The sequence below is a fragment of the Petromyzon marinus genome, chromosome 6, assembly GCF_048934315.1.
Source record: "Petromyzon marinus isolate PM22_M1 ecotype Great Lakes invasive population chromosome 6, UKy_Petmar_22M1.pri1.0, whole genome shotgun sequence".
In the NCBI taxonomy this organism is placed as follows: domain Eukaryota; kingdom Metazoa; phylum Chordata; class Hyperoartia; order Petromyzontiformes; family Petromyzontidae; genus Petromyzon; species Petromyzon marinus.
In genome coordinates this window covers 11,606,959-11,630,475 of record NC_133672.1, presented here as the reverse complement: position 1 = coordinate 11,630,475, position 23,517 = coordinate 11,606,959, and the positions used below count along the sequence as shown (strand labels likewise).

Below are 23,517 nucleotides of genomic sequence, written 5' to 3'. Positions count from 1 at the left end.
GCATGGAAATGCCTTCATCCAACAGTGAATTGGTGAAAGAAATAAACACAATGTTTGGAAACGTTAAAATATCAAGAGCTTTTGGCAGTATTCTCGCAGATTAAAGTGTTTTTTTTGTTATCAAAAATTATTACTGTATACCCTCTCATGCATGATGTTCCCTGTGGTGGACTGCCAACGTTAGTTTTTTTTTGTTATTTGGGTGGGGGTGGAGGTTTGTATTTATAATTCATGCAAGGAGATAATTTAAAAAAAGAAAAAGTGTTGAGAGTTTTTTTTTAGTGTGTGTGTTGGCCGTGGCTTATCTGCACGATGTTAATTCAATAAAGTGATCAAATCAACCCCGACCTTGTGAAGCTGAGCACCGTCGAGCAAAGTGTCCTTGGCGCGACGCGGAGGCCGGTGGTTTTGCTCATCCGACCCACGCTTTCTGAAGCCATTGCCTTTTGGGGAAATTCGACATTTATTCCCCCAAGGGTTGCATGCAACTATAATTGGCTTCATAATCTTGCTCTGGCATGGCTTTTTCTTCTGGACATGTTTTGCTCCTGACATCAGGCTCATTTGTTGAGCCGAGCGTGCTTGCATTCACAGATACACGTGGGGGGATATAGCTGTAGAGTCATGGTATAGTGGCTAAAAATAATAGGCCTATCTGACTGGTTCACCCATTATAACCGTAATGAGCAAGATGATGATTGTGTTTTGGTTCTAGTTGCAAATGAAATTAGAGCTACTTGTAAATTATAGAGCAGAATATGATACATAGAGTACAGTATTTATATTAAATATTGTATTATTTCCATACAAATTATTTACAACCTTTGTTGATCCACTGCGGATGAAGGCCTTCTTATGCCATGTCGGTCATGAGGGTTGACTGACTATACTTCACCATGCTGGTCAGTGTGGGTTGGTGGTGGGGGGATGCCAGGATTGATTTAGATATCACTCACCACTGATGTTAGCAGTGGCTGGGAATCGAACTGAGGTTGCTTAGGTTTACAGAAGAGTGTGCTAACCACCGTGCCACCGCTCTACAACTCAAATAAACACATTATACACAAACAGAAGCTATTGCCAAGTGTCAACAACAATGTAAGTTTGATAACATGCTATAGGTAGTAGATTTACTGTAACGCCAAAGTCAGTCAGTGAACGCTGACTTAAATGAGATCTTATATCTGATTGTAGTCAAGATGTCGGCCTTATCATCTACCCAACCGATACAAATTTCACACTTCGATTTATTTCAAACGAGTCCAAATATTTCACGTTAACTTAAAAAAAACACACAAATTTAGAAATTGCTGTACACTGTTTGTCGACCACTCTTACTGGGGTGGAGTAGCAACTCGGTGGTTAGGGCGCTGTGCTTGTGAACACAACGAACCGAGTTCAATTCCCAGCCGTTGCTAAAATTGATGATATCTCAACTGGTTGTGCCCCCCCTCCTTCCTTCAAAAACCCGCACTAACCAGCATGGTGAAGTATGGTCAACCAACCCGCACTAACCAGCATGGTGAAGTATGGTCAACCAACCCGCACTAACCAGCATGGTGAAGTATGGTCAACCAACCCGCACTAACCAGCATGGTGAAGTATGGTCAACCAACCCGCACTAACCAGCATGGTGAAGTATGGTCAACCAACCCGCACTAGCCAGCATGGTGAAGTATGGTCAACCAACCCGCACTAACCAGCATGGTGAAGTATGGTCAACCAACCCGCACTAACCAGCATGGTGAAGTATGGTCAACCAACCCGCACTAACCAGCATGGTGAAGTATGGTCAACCAACCCGCACTAACCAGCATGGTGAAGTATGGTCAACCAACCCGCACTAACCAGCATGGTGAAGTATGGTCAACCAACCCGCACTAACCAGCATGGTGAAGTATGGTCAACCAACCCGCACTAACCAGCATGGTGAAGTATGGTCAACCAACCCGCACTAACCAGCATGGTGAAGTATGGTCAACCAACCTGCACTAACCAGCATGGTGAAGTATGGTCAACCAACCCGCACTAACCAGCATGGTGAAGTATGGTCAACCAACCCGCACTAACCAGCATGGTGAAGTATGGTCAACCAACCCGCACTAACCAGCATGGTGAAGTATGGTCAACCAACCCGCACTAACCAGCATGGTGAAGTATGGTCAACCAACCCGCACTAACCAGCATGGTGAAGTATGGTCAACCAACCCGCACTAACCAGCATGGTGAAGTATGGTCAACCAACCCCCATGACCGACACAGCATTGGAAAGGGCTTCATCCAGCAGTGTATTGACGAAAGGGCTGAAAATATTCATGTTACTATGAAGAACAGAGACAGATGCTTTATTAAATTTGAGGATTAATTTCGTCTGTAAGATGTCATCTCTAACAAATTATATTTTACTCGTCTGTAAATGCTCTTATACGTGTTTATAACATACATGCTTCAAATATTACTTGGGATTAAACAGTTTGTTGAATCAAAAGGAGATTAACACTTAAATATAAAATTAAGAAAGGAAAAAAGTAAACTGATATGTTTCAAGTCTGCTAAGTGACAGTGCATATTTCCTGCTATGTCAAGGATTGGAACCGTAGCCACTAACACAAAAAAATAAACAATAACTTTTAAAGGGCTCAAATAAGCTTGGAGAGGTGGTACATGGTAGTACACTTAGTCAGAGAGAGGCGCACGTCTTTTAGAGAACATATTCCTTCTCCCTGTGCCCAATCTAATGTTTCAACCATTACCCCTCTTTGTACCCCTCCACTGGAATAAACTCCCCCTGTACATTAAACAGTCCCCCTCATTAACCTCTTTCCGTTCCTCTCTCAATGCTCACCTCTTCTTCATTACCCATTCTCTTCCCTCCACTCACCACTCCACTCCTTCCCATCCCTCCCCTGCTCTTTCGTGTCCCCTGCATTCCCTCTGGTCTGGCCACTCGTTCTTCGGCCCTTGCACGCCGTTGCCATCTAAAGCGCTCTTTTTCGACATGGAATTGTAATGTATAGCGACTTATTGTTAGTAGCTCAGCTGATTGTTGAGTATATTGAGTTTATTGATAACATTGATGTAGTTTATATTTTAGTTTTTTTATCAGTTTACTATATGGTATTTATTATGTAGTGTAGTGTATACCCAGTTACTTTATGTTAATAGCTCAACTTATTGAAGAATATATTGAGTATATTTTTTATATTGATGTAGTTTATACTTAGTTTTTTTCACATCGGTTTATTGTATGATAGTTGGGTAGTTCACTCCTTTAGCGTCAATATACCAAATTCCTCTGTTGATATGTAAACTCTGACTTTAGCATAGCTATTTCCGTGACCAGTTACATGCTAATCCCTCACATTAACATCATGCTAATCTCCCAGTTACATGCAAATTTCTGACTTTAACACCCTGCTGATCCAACACTTTAATACAGCTATTTCAATGCTAAATTCTCCTGTTGATATGTAAACTCCTTTGTCAAGGTGCTCTGCTCCTCCTACCCAGCTTAAAAGACGCTGCCAAGCTTAGCAGCATTCACTGAAGCGCTGTCGTCCCGACAGTTCTGTTCCTTCACCTGAAGAAGGCTACTTGTGTTGTGGCCGAAACGTCGTGAGAATTTATTTTATTATGTTTTATTTTTATTATTTTATTTCCATTCTACGTGACTTTACCGAAAGAACCAAGAAGACACTCTATTTTTGTTACCGCGTTTAAACTATGTAAAGCGTCTTGAGCTAAGGCGCATTATAAATATAAAATAAGATAAGTTAAGATACATCACATTGACTGTTTGGGAAAGGAAGTGGGTTTGTATGGGACACATCGTCAAGGGATTACGGTCGATGGGTGAGACTGACAAAAGACTGTTAGCTGAAGGCGGTAACAACCCCTATAGCGGATGGAGCAATGAGATCAGCTCATATGCAGAAGAGAGATACGTTGTGGCATTGCAGGGCCATGAGGAATGGCAGCAACTTTGGGAAGCCTTCATCCAGCAATGACTAGAGCAAGGCTGATGACGACGATGATAATGACGGGATTGTGCAACATTCTAAAAGACATATCAATCAAGAAGTGTACTCCAAATAGCCAACAGATCCACAATGCAGAGCCAGTCCATATGTCTGGGATTCTTGCACAGCAGAACAAAAAAATTGGTGCCATTTACTGCTTCTTGTCAAAACAAATCACTCCTTGCTGTACAATTCACTGACACAAGCCAACCAACGATTCATTGTCACATGGCAGAGTGCCCTTTTGATTTTAACACAGTCACCCAGATTCCCGGTGCTTGCGATCTCCCTGGCTGGGTGAATGACAAGCCATCCCAGTTGTCTTCTCAGATGACAAACTGCTACCACATTTTGGCATGTGAGTGCGCTTATTTTTGTCTGCCTCCTCTTGCTCTTGTATGGCCTATGAAGAGCAACTATTAAAGATTCCTTTGTAAGGGATTTAGCCATGCAATTGCTATGTCTGAGATTCGACAAATTACATGTACATCACCTTCAAAAATATATTTCGGGCCTTACGAAGCTATGTGGCCCATGGCTTGTTTGCATTGTTATTATTATAGCTCTGACGACATCTACATTCCCGGTTACATTAAACCCCACGAGAGGCAATCGAGACATGATGAAAATGCACACGTGCCACGTACAAAGTCCTTCCTTGTTAACCCTCTCCTCGTGCCCTCTCCTGTTTGACAAGGCGAAGCAGCCTGAGACATCGGGGGAAGGTCAGCAAAGGAGCGAACGTCGTGCCAGACCGTGCCATTATGCCAACCGACCATTGTTGACCCTTTATCCGCCGCTCTATCGACCCTCCCGTCTAACCCCCCCCGCCCCTCCCTTTCCGCAAACGAAGTCGAGCAAGGCGGTGACGAAGGGCGACTACCTGCGAGCCAACTCCGCCTCGCGACGCGCCCTCTTCCTCGCCATCCTCTCCATCACGGTGGGAACGGGGCTCTACATCGGCACCGTCATCGCCCTCATCGCCTACCTCTCCAACAACGGCCACGGATAACCGCCCGCCCCCTGGGCCGCCACGGCGGAGAGGCGGTGGCGGCAAGGAGGAGCGGCGTGGGGGGGGTGGGGGGTGGAAGAGGTGGCTCACTTGTGGACTTGTGGAGGGGGGATCCGGAGGCATCGTCATCATCATGTGCTCCTCTGTCTTCAAACCCCCCCCCCCTCCTCCTCCCCCGCCACCGCGTGCTATTACCACCACGATTCCCCCGACTGACTCGCTAAAAGATGCTCAGAAAAACTAAGCACGTGCGAGATTGTCAGTGCTGCGGCTGCCCCCCCCCCTCCATCGGTATCCACTGCCCCCCTCCCCCCCCACAGAATCCACCACATCCATAATCTTGCAGAGTCATCGGCTGCCGTCGCATCACAGATGCGGTGCAAAGCCACGTCGGCCACATCAGCCAACACTCTCCTTGAGCACCAAACTCTTGATTGGTTCACAGTGACTCGACTCCGTTAACGCCATTTGTGTTGCAAGTCGTACTTTGGCAAAACAAGAAAAATAGTATTTTTGTCACTGCACAAAGATGCATTTTGTTTAAGAGTATGTTATAGTTAGGTAGCAATGTTTTTTTTAAGGTCTGGTATCGTAAATTAGGCTCGTTTTTTTTTCTTTCCCAAAATATTTGATAACTAATGTTGGGCTTTACATTCAGCTGGCAGTAACTGTCTTTGTGAATGAAAAGTACATATTATGCTCATGGCAATCATGCTTATGTCGTAGTCTTGCCTAATCATGGTACCGAAATCAGCATTAATATTTGTTTGGTTTGCTCATCTTTAGCAATCACGCCACTGTGTACATGAGCGAAATGTGCCCTGTCACAGGCTGGAAATTGGTTTTGCTGAATTATTTTAGTAATTTTACTTTTTCCTAAAATGTTTACATTTAAATAACGTGAAGTGAAATATTTTACGTGAGCGTAGCCAATCCAGATACACAATATTGTATTTTAATGAATAAAATGTTCACCAACCACCTTTGCTGGAGGAGGCCAGTTTTAAGATTAGGATATGGAAATGGCGGTTCTGGTGTGAAATGTATACATTTATTAATGGCTTAACTTATTCATGCAGAATGGTACTTCACAGATAATTGATGTTCAAGCCTCATATACTTTAATAAGTTTATATGTAAATTTTGATTTAAAGCTTTCGTGACTGCAGTAATTCATATTCTTAGTTTTTTCGGTAAAGTCACGTTGAAGAGAAACAACAAAATAATAATATATATAAAACAATAAAAATATAAAAACTTGTTTTATATATATATTTTATTATTTTGTTGTTTCTCTTCAACGTGACTTTACCGAAAAAACTAAGAATAAGTTTATATGTAACCAAGGTTTGTCATCATGAGGTTATCATGAACCTTTGTTTAGTGTTCAGTTGGGTTGACATAGGCTTTGGAAAATCTCCCATGTGTTGTCGGGTTGTGCCACCTGTTCGGATTTAAACGGCATCTTTGAGCTATGCAGCACAGCCGTGAAAACCCTACTTTAACTATCTTTCAGCCTCACTTATCTACGGAAAAAATACAGACATCCTAAAAGTCAATGTGTTGGTGCCATCCACTGTGCATGTTGATGGCTTCACAGTGGCGAGATGTTAATTGCCCCACCTGGTATACAGGAGGTCGTGGGTTTGATCCCAATCCCGACGCCTGTATATTTGGAGTTTGCATATTCACCCCCGTGGTCGCGATGGTTTTTCACCGGGTCCTCCGGGTTTTCTCTCCACATTTAGAAACATGCATTTAAAGTATTTGGCTGCTATACATTTCTACATGATAGGCCACTTCTTTGAGCTATCATTCGTGGCCAGGTCGCTTCTGCAAAAGAGCTACATAGCTCAGTGGCTTTACATGGTAAAATAAAAAAAGCATTGTTTAGTTATTACGTAGCTAATTGACCTAATAGAGACCAACTGCACCTCCACAAACGTTTTTAGCTGTTTATCGGATTTTCTCAGCCTATGACCAAACCATATGGAATGCACCCGAAACTGTCAAGTCTCATACGCCAAGCAGAGTTGAGCATGCATGGTGCCTGGATGGGTGATCGCCAAGCGCAAAAGACAGGCGTAGCAGGCATTGTGGGCAACAGAAGGCAATGCAGCAAACGCCATTGCTTTATGCCCCCCTCCCCAATTTTCCCCGCCTCCACCAACCCACACTACCCAGCCTGGTGAAGTATAGTCAAAATATCCCCCACGGCCTGCATGCGCAAGGCGTGGGCTGTAAATGTCGATGCACAGTGGAATTGCTGGCACGAACGCATGATCACATTGGTTGGAGAATAACGTCATGGACCGTGTACATTTATACGACATTCCTTCAACGCTCAATTGATTCTTAATCTCAAAGTACAATCGTGTGGGTGAGGATCAATTACTCGCAACTTATGTAATTTATACGCTGTTACGTATGGAATAATCGTGTGAACAAAACTGTATGAATTGGAGGAGGGGGGTGAATCATTATATGGTCTGGAGAGCCAATAGGGCCAATGCCTAAAACACATTTGATTTATTTGTGTGTGAACAGAGTTTTGTTTACTTTATATGTTATCACATTTACTCGTACCTGTAGTAAATCCCAACAACTGGAGGCCAAAGTTATAATTTGGTTTTCAGATACCGATGTATATACGGGAGGTGTGTTTAGTACGGATGAATAATTTCTACACTGATCTCTGATTAAACATTACTGCTCGCCCGCTTTACAAATGGCGAGGAGTGACGCTGAATTATTCGTGCAATGCAGGATATATTGTTACCCTTGGTTTGTTCTCGTTAAAGCGATGCAAGATTCGTGTTTTGTGTCTGCTATCGTTTGACGTGCCACATCAGCGCACACTTACACGATGGTAGTAGGCATATTAAAGGCTGGCGACCGTTGTACATCACAGTGAAACCACGCCACTGCTCTGCGAATTGGTGAATTTAAAGGCGCGGCCCTGCAATGTCTTGTGCAAACCACTTTTGGAAGCAGGACCCCACGAGAAGAATCTCGAGGAGAGCCACGTCTAGAGGCTATCGTACTCTTTCATGCCGACCCAAACGTCTTGGCACAGAGGTGGGAGTACCCACACGTTACCCGACCGCACATGCCCTTCCGATTGAGGAACTGTGGTTCTACGCCCTGATACTGCTGGGTGCAGCGACATCGCACCGCTGGTTCTTAACCTTCGCTTGCCCACCTTTGGTTCGTTCTCAATCGCATATATATTTTTTATAATGTTAATAAATACCTGGGCTTGATGAAACAAAGTAGATGTATATACATGTGCCCGTGCTTCATTTGCGTTTCTATGATTTACCTTCCAAACAAACAATCTGCCACTGTCTCGCACCCCCAGAAAGGTCATCTGGTACCCCCAGGGGGTGCACGCACCCCCCAGGGTAAGAACCACTGCATTACACCATGATGGCAGGCAGTGCCGCCAAAATTCTTCTTAAATATGTATAACTTAGTTTAATACCTGCTCAATTATTTAAGGGTGGTTAAATGATAAAGATTACCGTAATTATGTATAAATAGATGTTGCTATGTCGCATTGATATAACTTTAAAACTTACTGTGTGTGTATATATAGTCATTTTTTTATTGTCATAAAAATCCGTTATGAACGCTGTCGATAAACATTATGTAATGACTGTAATGTTCATTAAGTAGCATTAAGTATTAAATAATGTTCATTCAGTCGTTAATTGATGTGCAAAATCAAATTAAATTAGGAACAGAATATTTCAGTGTCCTATAAAGCGATGTGTATTATATATCACAAGACAGGCATTATCTTTGTGAAATAGTTTTCGCTTGATTAGGCATGATTTAACGTGTTAAATGTTTTCATAACCATAAACACTATCGTTACAACAAAATAGCAAGTCTGTATAGGTTAAACGAAAGATATCCATTTGATTGACCTCCGGTGAATACACGTATATATTTTGTATAAATGTAGATTTTGTCTTTCACTAGCCTGAGGTAAGTTTGTTTTTACCTCAAACAAACAGAGGTAGAAGAAAAAGGTGAAACATTGTGTAGGAACATTTTAAAAGTATTTTTTTGTATGAAGTACGACACATTTAGATGTGTATTAAAGTTATTATGATTAGCACGTAATATATATGTTACCATTACTGTCCGGTAGATGTTTTACAAATCTACTCAGCAATGTTGGCATTTAGAGTATGTATACAGTACAGTCATTTCCAGCCACCTGTGATTAAACTGGGTCTTCGGGTGCTGTGAGTCTATGGTTTCAAACATCACACTAAATTTGGTTCTGCATTTAATTTGGCTAAATTCCAGCTGAGAATTAAAATATCTGGTTGACTGTCATGTCATGAACTTCACTCTGATATACAGAGTGACTGAGAAAATGCTCCCCTCTCTACTGCGTGTGGACTAGAGGTTACTTGAAGGGATCTCAGATGTAGCTCTGTGATATGTACTTCCACTGGCCATTTTAAGGGTTTCACTGCTGTGCGAGAGATTTTGGAGGGATAATTTGTCTCATAACGTGACGATGATAGCACAATCGGTGTAAAAAAACACAAGCTCAATTCAGTCTGCATACTTTGTTAATACTGCAATTCTGTAGAAATTGATTCAAACAATCCTTATCAGCTGAAAATGTGATTGTTCATAAGCAAGGTAGGCATTTCCTGATATTTAAAAATATGAGAGGCCCACAATTCTCAGCTGTAGAGAGTTGTTAGTCATTACATTTGCCATGGTTTTCCGATGAGTTTTCGGGTTGTAAAGAGAGTTGTTCTATATGACATAAAACCTCTTGCTCCATGTGCTGGCAATTTCTCCAGAAATTGAATATCGAATAGAATGCAGTTTAAAATTCGTTTCAATTCGGTTCCTGGACAACTTCCCAGCATGTAAAGTGAAACGTTAGACATCACACCAAAATGACACATGGTGCAAACTGAAAAACATCAGAGAGCTACATGGCACACACTTATGTCGTAGTGGAGTACTGTATACGTACATTCTGAAATTCAGATATCGTGTATGTATGTTGAACTTCTTTTGCACGGACATAGCCAACCGCATAAATCAGAGGTATGGGAGAAGGACAATCCACGATACACGAGAAGCACTTCTAAATAAATTAATTTTCTTTCATCGTAGAAATGTGTTCATCATGTCTGTAAATTATGGTCACTGGAACCATGTATAATTTGACTTTTACATTGATTAGCATAAACAAACTAGTAATAACTACAGCACTTTGTGTAGGGTGTTATACAATGTCACACGTGTACGAGTACTGTATGCAACATATACACAAATGTCGCTCAAAAAGTTTTGTGAATAAAACTAATTTGCACAGGGAAAAATCACAGTCGTGTGACTCTGTGTTTCAGCGAGGTGATGTTTCATTTTATTTATACTTGGTGATATTTCAGGATAAAGCTCGCAGGATAACGGCAGTCTCCACTGAGCAAGCGGAAAGCATACATAACATTTCCAAAGTATTTAAGTGTGAACACTTAATTTCCAAAGTGTGCCACCTACTGAAAAGTCAGAGTGCACGTGCAATAATTCACAGGAGTATATATTCCAGTCGGCTGGAATTATTATTTGAAATGTGCACAATTGTGGTTTGGTCTATCGAAAATGGATGACTTGTCAATAAAAATGGGCCTTATAAAGAAGCCTACCTCTTTGTATGTGACTGTAACTTATGAATATTTCATTCTCAAAAGACCCTGGCCCACCGCAAGTGAATACTAAATACTAATTAAAATGTACTTTCCTTTAAAACGGTGATACAAAGCAAAACAGTCAATTAAATCATGCGGTTGGCATATTTATGGCATCTTGATAAGCACTCCAGCTTGCTGTCGTCCAGCTCTGGATTTCATCATTTTGATTCTGGCGGCCTTCAACAGCTGTCCTAGGTGCACTTTGCTGCAGCGAGCATTTGTTACACAGGATATTGTGGTGTATATTGAATAGGGCTGTAACAATGCAATGATTCATTGATTAAAATGTATTCTGCTCACAAAACATACACTGAAGGGTGCGTATATGAATTGAGGATTTTCGAATTGTATGCCTCGCATGTAATGGGTTCACGTGACCCCTGCTGCCAACTAGAGGCCGCTAATTTCACTAAAATAGAAACAAGAATAAATATTTAAAATCGAATGTCAACGCAGCATTTTGACGTTTCATCACAATGTGAGCGGCGTGAATTGTTGCTGGCCAAATATTAAACACGCTTCTGCATCTGTATCATATGCTCGGAAATGCCACATTCTCCGGCCATCATTAATCTTGCAACGCATTATATATTTTTTTTACTCACCACATCCACAAACAACATGTTTTCTGTTCTTAGTTCTTTCGGTAAAGTCACGTTGAAGGGAAACAATAAAATAATAAAATATATATAAAACAATAAAAAGTCTCACGACGTCTCGACCATAACACAAACGGTCGTCATCAGGTGTGTCGGTTTGCATAAATTTATTTATTTTTAAACGGTGTATTTATTTATTTATAAAAAAAAACGTCACCGCCACGCGCAGCGATTTGGAAGTTTATTTAGAAGGACTAGTCCATCTATGTTCTGAAAAGAGGAGGGGGGAGACCAAAAATGTAATGTATGCTGTCTGAAAGCCACTGTAAGCGTGAACAATCAATTAAGACCTGAAATGGTTTATCAAATCTTTCCAATGATTGCTAAGCCAGAATCCATCTTCTCGGTTGAAATTGTCTCAAAATGTAACATGCTTTCTGACCATTTTAATGAACGGCATGCGTGAGTGTGATGCTTTTCACCTGTCAAAGCGCACACAACAGCACAGTGGCATGCTTCAGCATGGCTCCACCTCTCTACACCCCTGCCCGCACTGCTCTGCTTTAGAATTCCCTCCCATCATCTCATTCCTCTCCCATTGTATGATACGCTGTTATCTTGTAAACTTCAATAGTGCTGCTTGTTGCTGGCCACGTAGCATTTTGGGCCTTTGGGTCTGTGCTTGTCCTGCACGTCTCCAGGGGGGGAATAAAAGTGCAGAGCCACTCACGTGTTTTTCTTTGTAAACTAACCTAAAAGATTTAAACCGTGGTGACAGCTGTGGCATTGGTTGATATGCAAATGGGAGTGCTCACCATGGACACAAGTTGACCTCTCACAGGTTCACTCAATGTGCAGTGTCAGCCTCATACAATGGCCAATAATAGCCGTTCCCTTTATCCAGGACAGCCTCACTTAGTCTTCCAGACATTTTTTGTTTTGTTTACGAGGGTCCTGCATTGGGATTGTTGTTCCATGAATGAATGTTTGGCACGTGGGGAGAATCCCCAATAATAAATATAAGATGTGGTAATGCACAAAAGCTCCACAAAGATAGATTCAAGAATCTCTGCTTGTCCATCCTGACACCTTCAAGTCACCTTGTAGCCCAAGTCTTCAGCACCTGGGTATTTCTAGGCAGTCTGAAATTGTAACCATGCTTAAACTTGCATTGGTTTCCAACATCGCAAGACTTTGGGTGCATCCAGGGTAATTTGGTTGTGGGCACGGTGGAGATGATCACCTCATTGTATGTAACAGTTTGATCACTTTAATATATTACTTTAAATCTTTAAGATAATCAAACCAGGAGCATTTTAAAATACAATGGAAAGATCCAATATGATTGAGCATTTGTTTTAAGTTGACAAAATGCAACACGGAGTGAAAATGGTTCCCCCCCCACTCCCACCTCTTATATGAAATCTTGCAATTTAATTCAAGCATGTTCATCCAGAGAGGCCGAGCCACACACACACACAAATTACCAACCATGGATTTTCCTGTTTAATTTGTTTTACCACTAAGAGATCAGGTATATTTTTATGAGGCTGTAATTTTTATTTTCAATGAGATTATTTTCAAACCAAAACGATTAATTGAGATATATACATGCAGCCTCTGTCTGGGTATATGGCGCAGCACCTACCATTTTGTTTCATTAAAAACTGAAAGGTTTTTTTCCAACATGTATTTCTATATTCATTTCAAAGCCATATAAGATGTGAAAATCAATGACGCTGGACATTTCAACACGAGCGCAGGTTAATTCCAGTGCTGAGCCAAATGAAGGATTCATCATTGTAAAGTCTCATCTTTCCTCGTTGATACAGGTTATAATGTCATTCACATGACACTACCGAGGGTATGAGGCACAAATTGCTCCCTGGTTCTCAGCCTTAGCTCAGAGCAAAACACTTTTTTTTTAAATTTCTAATGCAATCAAGCCCTCGAGCACTGTTAAAGCAGTAGCACCACTTTTCTGTGGATTGCCTTTTTTATTTTTTCTTTAAATTCAAAGCCTCTTAAAACCCTGAGATGTCTTTATCTGAAAGACTCAACATTTCTCCGCGACAGTGCTGGTTACTTTGAGTTAATTTTACACACACACACACGCAGTTTTTCAATGTGTCTGTACTTTATATATGTGTAAACCTCTTCATGGTTTATTTGCAGTTCAATTTTTTTAAAGGAAACAATTACATGACTGAGTGGTTCAGAAGTCAGAGCGCTGAGCTGGCACCACTGAGATCCTGAGTTCGAATTCGGGAAGCCCGAGGGTTAAACCAGGTTCTCAGGTGGAGTGAATTGATGGTTTCAGCCAGGTCACCAATGACTGCACAATAACAACAAAAATCATCACGTTAAATTTGATACTGTGCTGAATTTAGCAAAACATTTTTTTATCTTTGAATTAAAAAACCCACAGCTTTGACGATAATGCAATGGAGATTTGCTTGGTAACAGGGTGAGTGGGAAAGTGCTGACCCTTACTGTATGGACCAGAGGCTATTTTAAGAGATTTCAGAAGTAGCAACCTCGTAATATCTGCAGCTATTTTGTTACATAAAGTGTTGCATTGCCTTGGGAGAGATACAAAAGTACACTATGTGACGTGACATGATACCGATAGAATAATCAGGATAAAATTATGGAAATACAATATATTAAAAGAAAATAATGTGTCCACAGTCAAAATAACCTCAGGTTCTTTGCAGCTCAGTGGCTCTATTAAATTGCTGCTGTAGGCCACATATACAATACAATAATGGCCATCATATAGAAAAGTCTATCGATATTGCTCAGATTGTTTGTCATGTATCTGACCACTCAAAAGCATGACACCATCACTTCTGACACATTAAAATCCTGGTTACCTGAGCAAGTATGCAAAAATCCCGTCCTCCCCCCCCCCCAAAATGGTGTTAAATCTGATTGGATTGAATAAAAAAAAGATTGCAGAATTTTCCAGAAAAAAATAATGTCACGATAAAAATGAAAATAATGTCACAATAAATATGAACCCATGGCTGGCCGGATACTCCAGTGGCATTTGCAAGGAATGTGGATTAACAGGGAGGACTTTGTAGTTTCAAAGCTAGAAGAGAGAGTTGGGAATATGGGTGCCACCTATATACTGTGCTTGTGTTCCCAAGATGTCCTCTTTTCGAGGCAGCTGATCTGGGGGGGCAGAGGGGCGGGGAAGTCCCTCCATGTTTGAAAAATCCCCATTTTTGTCAGTTGCTTAATAATACACCACTCGAGAAAATAAATCATCTGCATGTAGATCTTCTCTTCTGGCATTGTGAATTATTATTCTTCCATTGATAGGTTCCAGTTTTTTTGTACATCAGAGGTGGAAGCATGAGGTGTGAATACTGGAGAAATGAAGTTGATTTCTTACATGCATGCTCAGGAAGAACACAACATCGCACGGTGCTAAGATCAGAGGATGCTAGAGGGAGGCCTGCCCTCATTAGGCGTCTCCACGAACATGCAACCATTGGTCCCAGCTCAACAATTTTACGTATAAAATGTTTCAGTTTGTCAACCGCCTCCAGGTTCAATGCAATCCCTAAAATAATGAGAGCATAAAACAAGAGGCAGTGCTTGAAATGTGATATCTCTAGGGGTCTGCCATAAAGTGCTGGCCTCTGCGAAACGATATAAAGAAAATGTCTGGAACATTTCTTTAAATCTTCTTGGTTCTTTCGGTAAAGTCACGTAGAATGAGAATAAAACAATACAACAAAATAAGACAATAAAATTCTCACGACGTTTCGGTCACAACACAAGTGGCCTTCTTCAGGTGAATAAACAGGTCTATCCAGGAGACAGAGACCTGTTTCTTCACCTGAAGAAGGCCACTTGTGTTGTGACCGAAACGTCGTGAGATTTTTATTGTCTTATTTTGTTTTATTGTGTTATTCTCACTCTACGTGACTTTCCCGAAAGAACCAAGAAGATGAATCCTTGCAGTCACGAAAGCTTTAAATCGAAATTTCTTTAAATGTTTACTCTATAACTAATCTGTGAAATGTTGCAACAATGGATACTGCAATTGATGCTGGTAAAGTATCTGAAGTAATTATGTATTATGTTTAACAAAGTTGAGGCTGAACTGCATTTGTAAGAGGTAATGGTGCAGCCCTGCAATTACTCATGCTACTCCTGGTGAAAGCGCCTCCACTTGAAGGAGCTATAGAGAGCCCCTCTAAAGATGGTATTTGGCCTACTTTTTCACACTGGTCAGATGCTTTGTAAGACGTGGGTGTACCCACACTTTACCCCATTGCATGCAAGCTACCAATCAGATAACTGTGGTGTATGTGGGTAACTATGGAGAACTGTTAGGGAAATAAACAAATCCCAGTTGTATCTCAAATTAACATAAACAATGCACAGGTATACAGAGTTTGGTTAAGAACACACTATTAAAAATGGGATGAAAGTGTGATATTTATATTTTGCCGTGACACATTTTTTTACATTATGGGATTTATTAATAACTGAAGATTCTTATCAACTTGATGAAGGCATTTTTCTTATCCAATAATCATATTTTCAAATATTTTCAAATATGATTATGGAGGCACTGGGGAAACTATACATCACCTAATTAATTTATAGCGCATGTATACATGGCACAGATTTTAAATATCGTATAATTTATCGTGTAAAAGATTAAATGTTATGTTGATTTTAAAAGTGTACACATATTTCGTGACTACTTTTTCCATAGCGGGGAAATATCAATGCTATCATGGAATTCATAGCATACATATGTATTTGTTGTCTTTGTTCCTCAGTTTAATTCCAATTGTACTAATGGTGTCATGTCGTGAGATGTAGAAATTTAAATTTGGGACTCTTACAAAGGCTTGTTAGATCACCACTTGTTAGATAATGGTCTACAGAAGAAGATACCACAGAAGAGGTCCCTTCAAGTGACCTTGTATCCATACACACCCTCCTTTTCGAGAGATTCTTTTTGAATGGCAGTCAAACTGCCAAACAGAAAAAAAAACATTTTAATGCTCAGATTTAGATTTTTTACTAATGAGAAAAATCAAATGTAGTACGGTATAAATGGCGTTTTTTATATGCAGTAATTAGTGATCAAGCTGTACTTGAGAACCCAGTTTAATCCCGGGCAGCTTAAACCTGGTTTCAAACTCAGCTATAGTCCAGTGGGTGGAGGCTCAGTGCTCTTACCTCTGAAGCACTCAGCCACCTTGGGAATACTTTTCTACGTCACATTACTGCATTCAAATGCATTACCGTAAACACTCGGTTTAATATTCAGTGTAAGCACTATCCATATCTTTGTCAAAGTTTACGGTAGAAACATACATCCTCTGAAATTGAAGAGTTGTTTAGGTTACTATGAGCAAAACTAGCCCGAGAGAGTGTTGTAGAATTCTTTTTTTCATCAACAACAATTCGGCGGTCAAAAAATCACCGAAACGTTTTCATGCTGTGAGATTGTATCACGACAAAAAGAGCTGCCAATTTTAGTTTTATTTTTTTTACTACGGCAGCTCCATTAAACGATGTCATTACAATAATGACAGAAGTTTATCACATTTGCGCAGTACCTCAAAAAGATGGATAATCATCTGAATTGGGGGAAATGGTCCTCCAAGCTAATGCAGTAAAGCTCAATGAATTGGACTCAACGCTCTAAAGACAATAACGTGAATCTTGAAAGGTGAAAGCCCATCCCGTGTTACCGGTATGAATGAACATGGCCCGCGGGTTGAGTCATGTGGGAGTGTTCCACCCAATCTAGTGTTCTCTTTCCTTCTATGACTGTGCTCATTGTGTAATTTTGAAATATAGTGTGTTTGGGAAATTAACGTTATCGGATACAGCACTTAATTTTTCTCCCCGTTGCCGCGGGGGAAGGTTTCACGGGAGCCCCGGGGCAGCGTGGCAGCAGCTCTGCTCTCCAACGAGGAGTCCCTGAGGCTGACGTTGTACAGATGGCCGCCGCTCCTCGCCACAGCACACACAGCCCAGCTCGGACGTCAATGGCATTGTCCCCATGCCAAGACATTTTCGGGCAACTGTTGTCCCTTTCCACAGAAGTGCTCCTTTTCACGCTTTTCGCATCTGTTGAATACATTTTTGCACATCAACCAGCTGTTGTCATTCCGGTAAAAAAAAAATCAACAAACCCCCCAAAATAATCACTGCAATCGTTCAATCAATCAGTGTTCTTTAACTATGTGACAGCTAATCAATGTTCATTATTTGTTGTGTATGAAAGCGTGTATACAATCTTAGTTATGTATGGGATTTTTTCTCCAGTTAATTTTAGTGCTGGGTAAATTGAGATTCAGGCTATGCTGTTGACAGAAAATCATCCACTCTTGCAAATTGGGTCATCATCATCATCGGTCATGGTTAATCCACTGCTGGATCAAGACTTCCCCAAAGTGCCACTCTCACTCACGATCTGGTGATGCACCGATGATGCCATCGAGTCTTAAAATCCACTATACTTTGGATGGCTTCTTTTTTGTAATAACCCTTACACATTACAGCGCAGCTGTGGGGAATTTAATTTTGTATTCCATGGAAACTGCTTTACTGGCAAACACATTAAACACTAACTACTGCACTCACCAGCATCGCTATAAAACTAACCAAACACAAATCAACTGGAAGTTGGACGTTGAAAAAAAAAACCCAGCTTTAAATTACAAGCCAGTAAGCTGCATTATACTGTTTGGATCGATATCGTTGGCTATTATGCTGTTCGCTAAACATACACAAAAGCTGCAAATGCGCACAGATATACCACTGCTTCTCCTGACCTGCAGCATGCGTTTAGTATCGTGAGCGCAGCAGCAAGCGTAGCGAAGGCAGGGAACCCCCAGAAACAACTCAGGACACAAAGCAACCAAACCATCCTATTTTGAGATCATCACAGAAATATAAACATGACATGCGTGCTTAAGAAAGGGCTTTCATTGCCTTTTACATTTGTTGAGACCAGATTAAATACACGTGTTCGGTGAGAGTCAAATTATATCATATTAATGTTGCTTATTACAAAACATGTTTCTCTCTCGGTACATTAGACCATGTGATTTAAAATTCTGATAAGAAAGCATCAAAGAAGGAATTTAAGTTACAAGCGATCACGACCAGGGCACAAGCGGAAACTTGTATTTTTTGGGATATCCTTGGAGGGTGGGGGGGGAGTAGGGGGTTTACTTTAAAATCCATACATGAGTTAAAATAATTGCAGAAAATTCCCGAGAAAAGCCCACGGGATGCACTTCCTCGTGCCAGCAGCCGAAATTACGTTTCAAATCGTAAATTCACATTGACTTACTTATTTAAGAACGAGTTCATGAAACCTGTCTTCGCCAGGCAAAAGTTTGAAATAAATATAGCAACTAACATGATATGATTTTTACAGTTTTTATCTACGATCAGACACTAACAACTATAGTACTCCAAAAAATAAAAAAATTCCGCAAAAAAATTTAAATTGTTGCCGATTTGATTCAACTTTTTATATTTAAAGAAGTACCCCTCGGAAACCGCTCAATTTAAAGATTCCATTCTTTTTTATTAGAAAGAACATAAATTAATGCACGCAATACTCTATGAGGGGAAGCTCCTTTATTTTACCGTTTTAGAGTTATTCAGATTTGAACGTCATAAAATGCGTATTTTTTCGTTCAAACCCGATTAAATCTGAAATATCTAAAAAACAATAATAGATAGAACAATGGTTCTCGTTTAAACACTCTATAAATGCTCTATCAAACGAAAACAACCGCAATTTTATATTTTAAACGGTTTCTGAATAAACACACACAAACATGTTTATGGGGCACTTAAAATCTCGATTTGGGGGCCTTAAAATTAAGAAACTCGGATTTTTAGATGTTTCAACTTGCCTGTGTCCTAAAAGCTACCTAGGTACCAAATTTCGACTTTCTGCCTTGTTGGGAAGTACCCTGGAGGTTTTTGAGACTTATATACAGATTAAAATGTCTTTATTTATATAAAAGATAACGTATATCACGATTCGCCACCAGCTTGACGTCGTGGGAATTTTGCAGTCGCCAACTAAAAATAAATCCATCCGCAGCTACTCGTCAATACTCTATGATTTTTTTACGGTGGGCATGAGGATCTTAACATCTGCCTCATTTTCACTCCGACGCATTCAAATCCCCGGAGAGAACGGCTGCTCTAAGCTGATCTTCACAACCAGCGGAACTATTTGCGTTGCCTGCTTTATTTTTTAAGCTTCGCGGCACGTTGCGCATTTCAAGACACGGAAAGTAATCGGGGTAAACACTGCCTAGGGATTAACAAAGCCACAAAATAAACACTTATCACAACAACATTCGACACATTTTCTTCATATACCCGAGGACTGCTCACCGAAACAGAAAACCTCAACAACAATCACAGGACTTACGCAGAATATTTAACATAAATATCCTAAAATGTGATGCTGGTCAAATAAACAATACATAATAAATTAAGTGATTATAATGATGCCAATGTGTTTTTTTTACACAGAAGGACGCCTCATTCAGGACCGAGAATGGTTTTCAGGAGGCACGGTTGGTAAACTCCTTTCGTGAGTGTTGCGCATGTGGGAGGAAACTTAAGAACCCAGAGAAAATCCATACATTGGAGAAGGTGACAGGTGGCCACACCTCGAAGCCTGATGCCCACAACAACTGGCAAGCCCTGGTGGTCTCAAAAGTACTCAGCAGGTTCAATACTGCTCGACGTCCACGATCTAATGATAATGGATGCAAAGTGATCTCATCATAGACCAACCGTAATGTTAATAATGCGTATGTTTGTGGAAGCAGGGATTAGATTATGTTTTGGAGTGCAGAGCTCACAGAAGACTGGGTTCAGCCTGGGATGACATCCGTGTGGGAACATCGGTTATCGGGCCCTGGGTAATTCTCGGACTGAGCCAGTCTGGTTTCCAGTAGCTGTGGACCCGTGGCAGGACAGATCACATGACTCGAGTAGGCAACTACACACGAGCTTAGTCCAACCGTGCATTCATATCTTAGGAAGAAATTAAATAGACCGGTGCACTTATCAGTTCTGCTGTTAAATGTTAAATAGTTTTTATTCGTCCCGGCTCATTTTATGGGCACTATTTTGCGCATGATATCAAGAGAAAAAAATACACTCAAAGAATATAAGTTAAACAAACAGGATGTCAGGAAAACTCCATTACGGCTGAAGAGCTAGAAAGCATTATAACCACTGTATGCACAACTTTATACTTGACTCATCGCCTCTGACATTCAGGAAATTGGATATTATACGCTTTTGGATATCTCATCATCATTTAATATAGTTCTGAATAACACTTGGACTTGTTATTAGCAGATGCAGGCTGCTGCTTAAGAGTGGTATGGTAGAAGAAATCTTCCCTTGCAAACTCCCTATGCCAGCTGCATCCATGATCATATTCGGAAACTGCAACCAAGAGTGGACTTCACCTGCTCTCTATTGGCTTTCCTGCCACACGTCACGGGAGGCAAATCATTTATTGGTTTGTTGATAATGGGACTGACCCTGCTTACATTTTTAAGTTTGGATTTTTTTTATTTTTGTAGTTCTGTGCATAGACTCAACTATACTTGTGTAGTGACATCGGGGATTCCACTGTATGGTGCCGGCCCAGGAGGGCCGTGGCGTGCAATGTTCTTATGTCGCAGACAGCACTGGGTGGGTTGCTGTGTGATGCCGGCTCTAGCACAGCACGGCATGCGCTGGGATAGCGCGGGCACCACACATAGCGTGCAGTGCGGGCTCCCACAAGGGGGAGTGGGAGAGTGTCAGCCCAGGGGCAGGGTTGCCCCGGGCCATGGCACTCTGGTTGACCCCTTAGACACGTGATCCGGAGTGTCCACAGAGAAGGCCCCAAGTAGGGGGGCTAGGGGGTAATGACGTGTCCAGGGAGAGCACTCGAGAGGGATCGAGAGGGAGCTAGAACGCTGGAGAAGATGGGCGGGGCCGAGGGCGGAGCCGGCCTCGACCCGGGAGGATATAAGGTGGGTTCCTGAGAGGGACCGGGGTCGCTTTGTTCTACAAGCTGGAAGCTCTACGTCCTACGAGGCATCAACACGTGGCCGGGGACCCGAGTGAGGGTCCCACCCTTTGTAGCTGTAAAACCTACATATAGCGTAGTTAGCTGTGTGGTCACCACCCCAGGCTGTATCTGGTAAAGGGGCAGTTACCCCTTTGTATATACGTGTTACAATAATGTGTTGCCTCTGAAGAATAACACCTGCGATTCAGTTGGACTCACTACAACTGGTGTCGGAAGTGGCCAACACGCTAGTCTATGCAGCTAGCAGTAGACTATGTCTACGAGTCGCAGACCACGTACCAGGACGTTGGACAGCGAGGACGAGGATCTCGTGCTGCCTACAGCTCCGGAGGATCCGGAGGACATGCTGCCAGCGGAGCAGGGCGCCATCTTGGCGCGCGACGCTTCGCCGTCGGCGGAGGTGACCCTCCGAGAGGCGCATGGTCGCCTCGCAGAGCTCCTCCATGCCGCGGCTTCGCTCCTCACGGAGATCAGTTCCACGGTCTCGCCGGTGAAGGAGGGAGCGGCGACGCCGCTCGTGGATGATGACTCCGCTGTCATTTCACAGCAGGCGGGAAATTCGGCTGTGCCGCCCGCGCATTCAGCCGCCATTTTGTCACCGGCTCAGAACGCGCAGCCCGCCAAACTTGAAGACGCGCCGTCGGCGCCGATGGACATCCTCCCACGTCGGCTTCCCTTTATTAAAGAGTTCGCGGCTACCAGTGGTGACAAGGTGGACTTCAAGCGGCGGTTCCTCACGAACGCCGACCTGGCGAGATGGATGGAGGCGGAGGCGCTGCGGGCACTGCCTGCCGCCCTCGACGACGACGCCCTTGCGGCGTTCCTCACCATCCCACCGCTGGAGAGGTCCACCCTCACGCAGGCTTTCGATCAGATGGCATCTATCTATGAGCCTCTGGTGAACACGCGCCACAAGTTCACCACGCGACGGAAGGGGGGGACCAAGTCGGCCCTCGCCTTCCGTAGCATGCTTTTGGCGCTGGCGAAAGCCGCCTTCCCAAAAATGGGCCACGATGGGATCGACGCGTTGGTCCTCGAGAGACTGCTGGCCTTAGCGAAAACCCTCCACACCATTCTTCCAGCCGAAGGTGATGACATCCCGTCTTTCAAGGTCGCTAAGTGCATTCAAGCCCCAAAACTTCTACAACGGGACAGGGCACAGGTGACGTGTGCCATGTCCCGCATGAAGCCGGGGCCACCTGATGGAGCGGAGCCCCTTTCGGCATGTGTGTTGACTTGGGCTGGAGGCGACCGGCGTGATGATGGCGCGCGACGGACGGACGAGCAGCGGCGGCCAAGGTCGTCGTCTCGTTCCAGAGGCGGCTGTGTTACCTGCTACAATTGCGGCCTGCCGGGGCACGTGTCATCAGGCCGTTGCATACCACGATGGCGCCATCCTATGCTTCCCTACACCCTAAAGTGCTACGCGACTGACGTCTCCCGAACGGCCGCGCATGCCAGTACCACAGGCTTCGAGCGCGGAGGACCCATCGACCCGGCCTACTGCTCTCCGTAAGGAGCCAGGTTCGGCGGAACATTTGCACATTCCCCCCGGGACCTCCAGGGTGAGTGAGCCCACCTCCCCTGGGGGCCCAGGGGAGGATGTAAGAAGGGTCGCTGAGAGGAACCGGGGTCGCTTCGTTCTACAAGCTGGAAGCTCTACGTCTACTACGTCTACAACATGGAAGCTCTACGTCCTACGAGGCATCAACACGTGGCCGGGGACCCGAGTGAGGGTCCGACCCTTTGTAGCTGTAACTCCTAAGTATAGTGTAGTTAGCCGGGTGGTCACCACCCCAGGCTGTATCTGGTAAAGAGGCAGTTACCCCTTTGTATATACGTGTTACAATAATGTATTGCCTCTGAAGGATAACGTCTGTGTCTCAGTTGGACTCACTACACTTGTAAGGGGAAAAACAACTTTATTATCCCTCCTAGAACATAATTAGAATATGTATGACAGTCTCCCCCCCCTCCTCTTTTCTGAACAAAGATGGACTCGTCCATCTGAATAAACTGTCAAATCACTATCCAT

General features: G+C 42.7%; 1 protein-coding gene across 5 annotated transcripts in view; it reads left to right on the top strand.

Moving 5' to 3' along the window:
• LOC116939507 (synapse differentiation-inducing gene protein 1-like) overlaps nucleotides 1-10,397 on the top strand; it is a 32,320-nt gene extending 21,923 nt beyond the window's left edge. For 4 of the 5 annotated variants that reach the window (XM_032947960.2, XM_032947962.2, XM_032947959.2 and 1 more), the window contains exon 4: nucleotides 4,873-10,397. In XM_032947960.2, coding sequence (XP_032803851.2) covers nucleotides 4,873-5,031 — 159 coding nt within the window. In that variant the 3' untranslated portion in view covers nucleotides 5,032-10,397. The other variant, XM_032947963.2, reaches the window with a different exon arrangement.
• The last annotated feature ends 13,120 nt before the right edge of the window (nucleotides 10,398-23,517 follow it).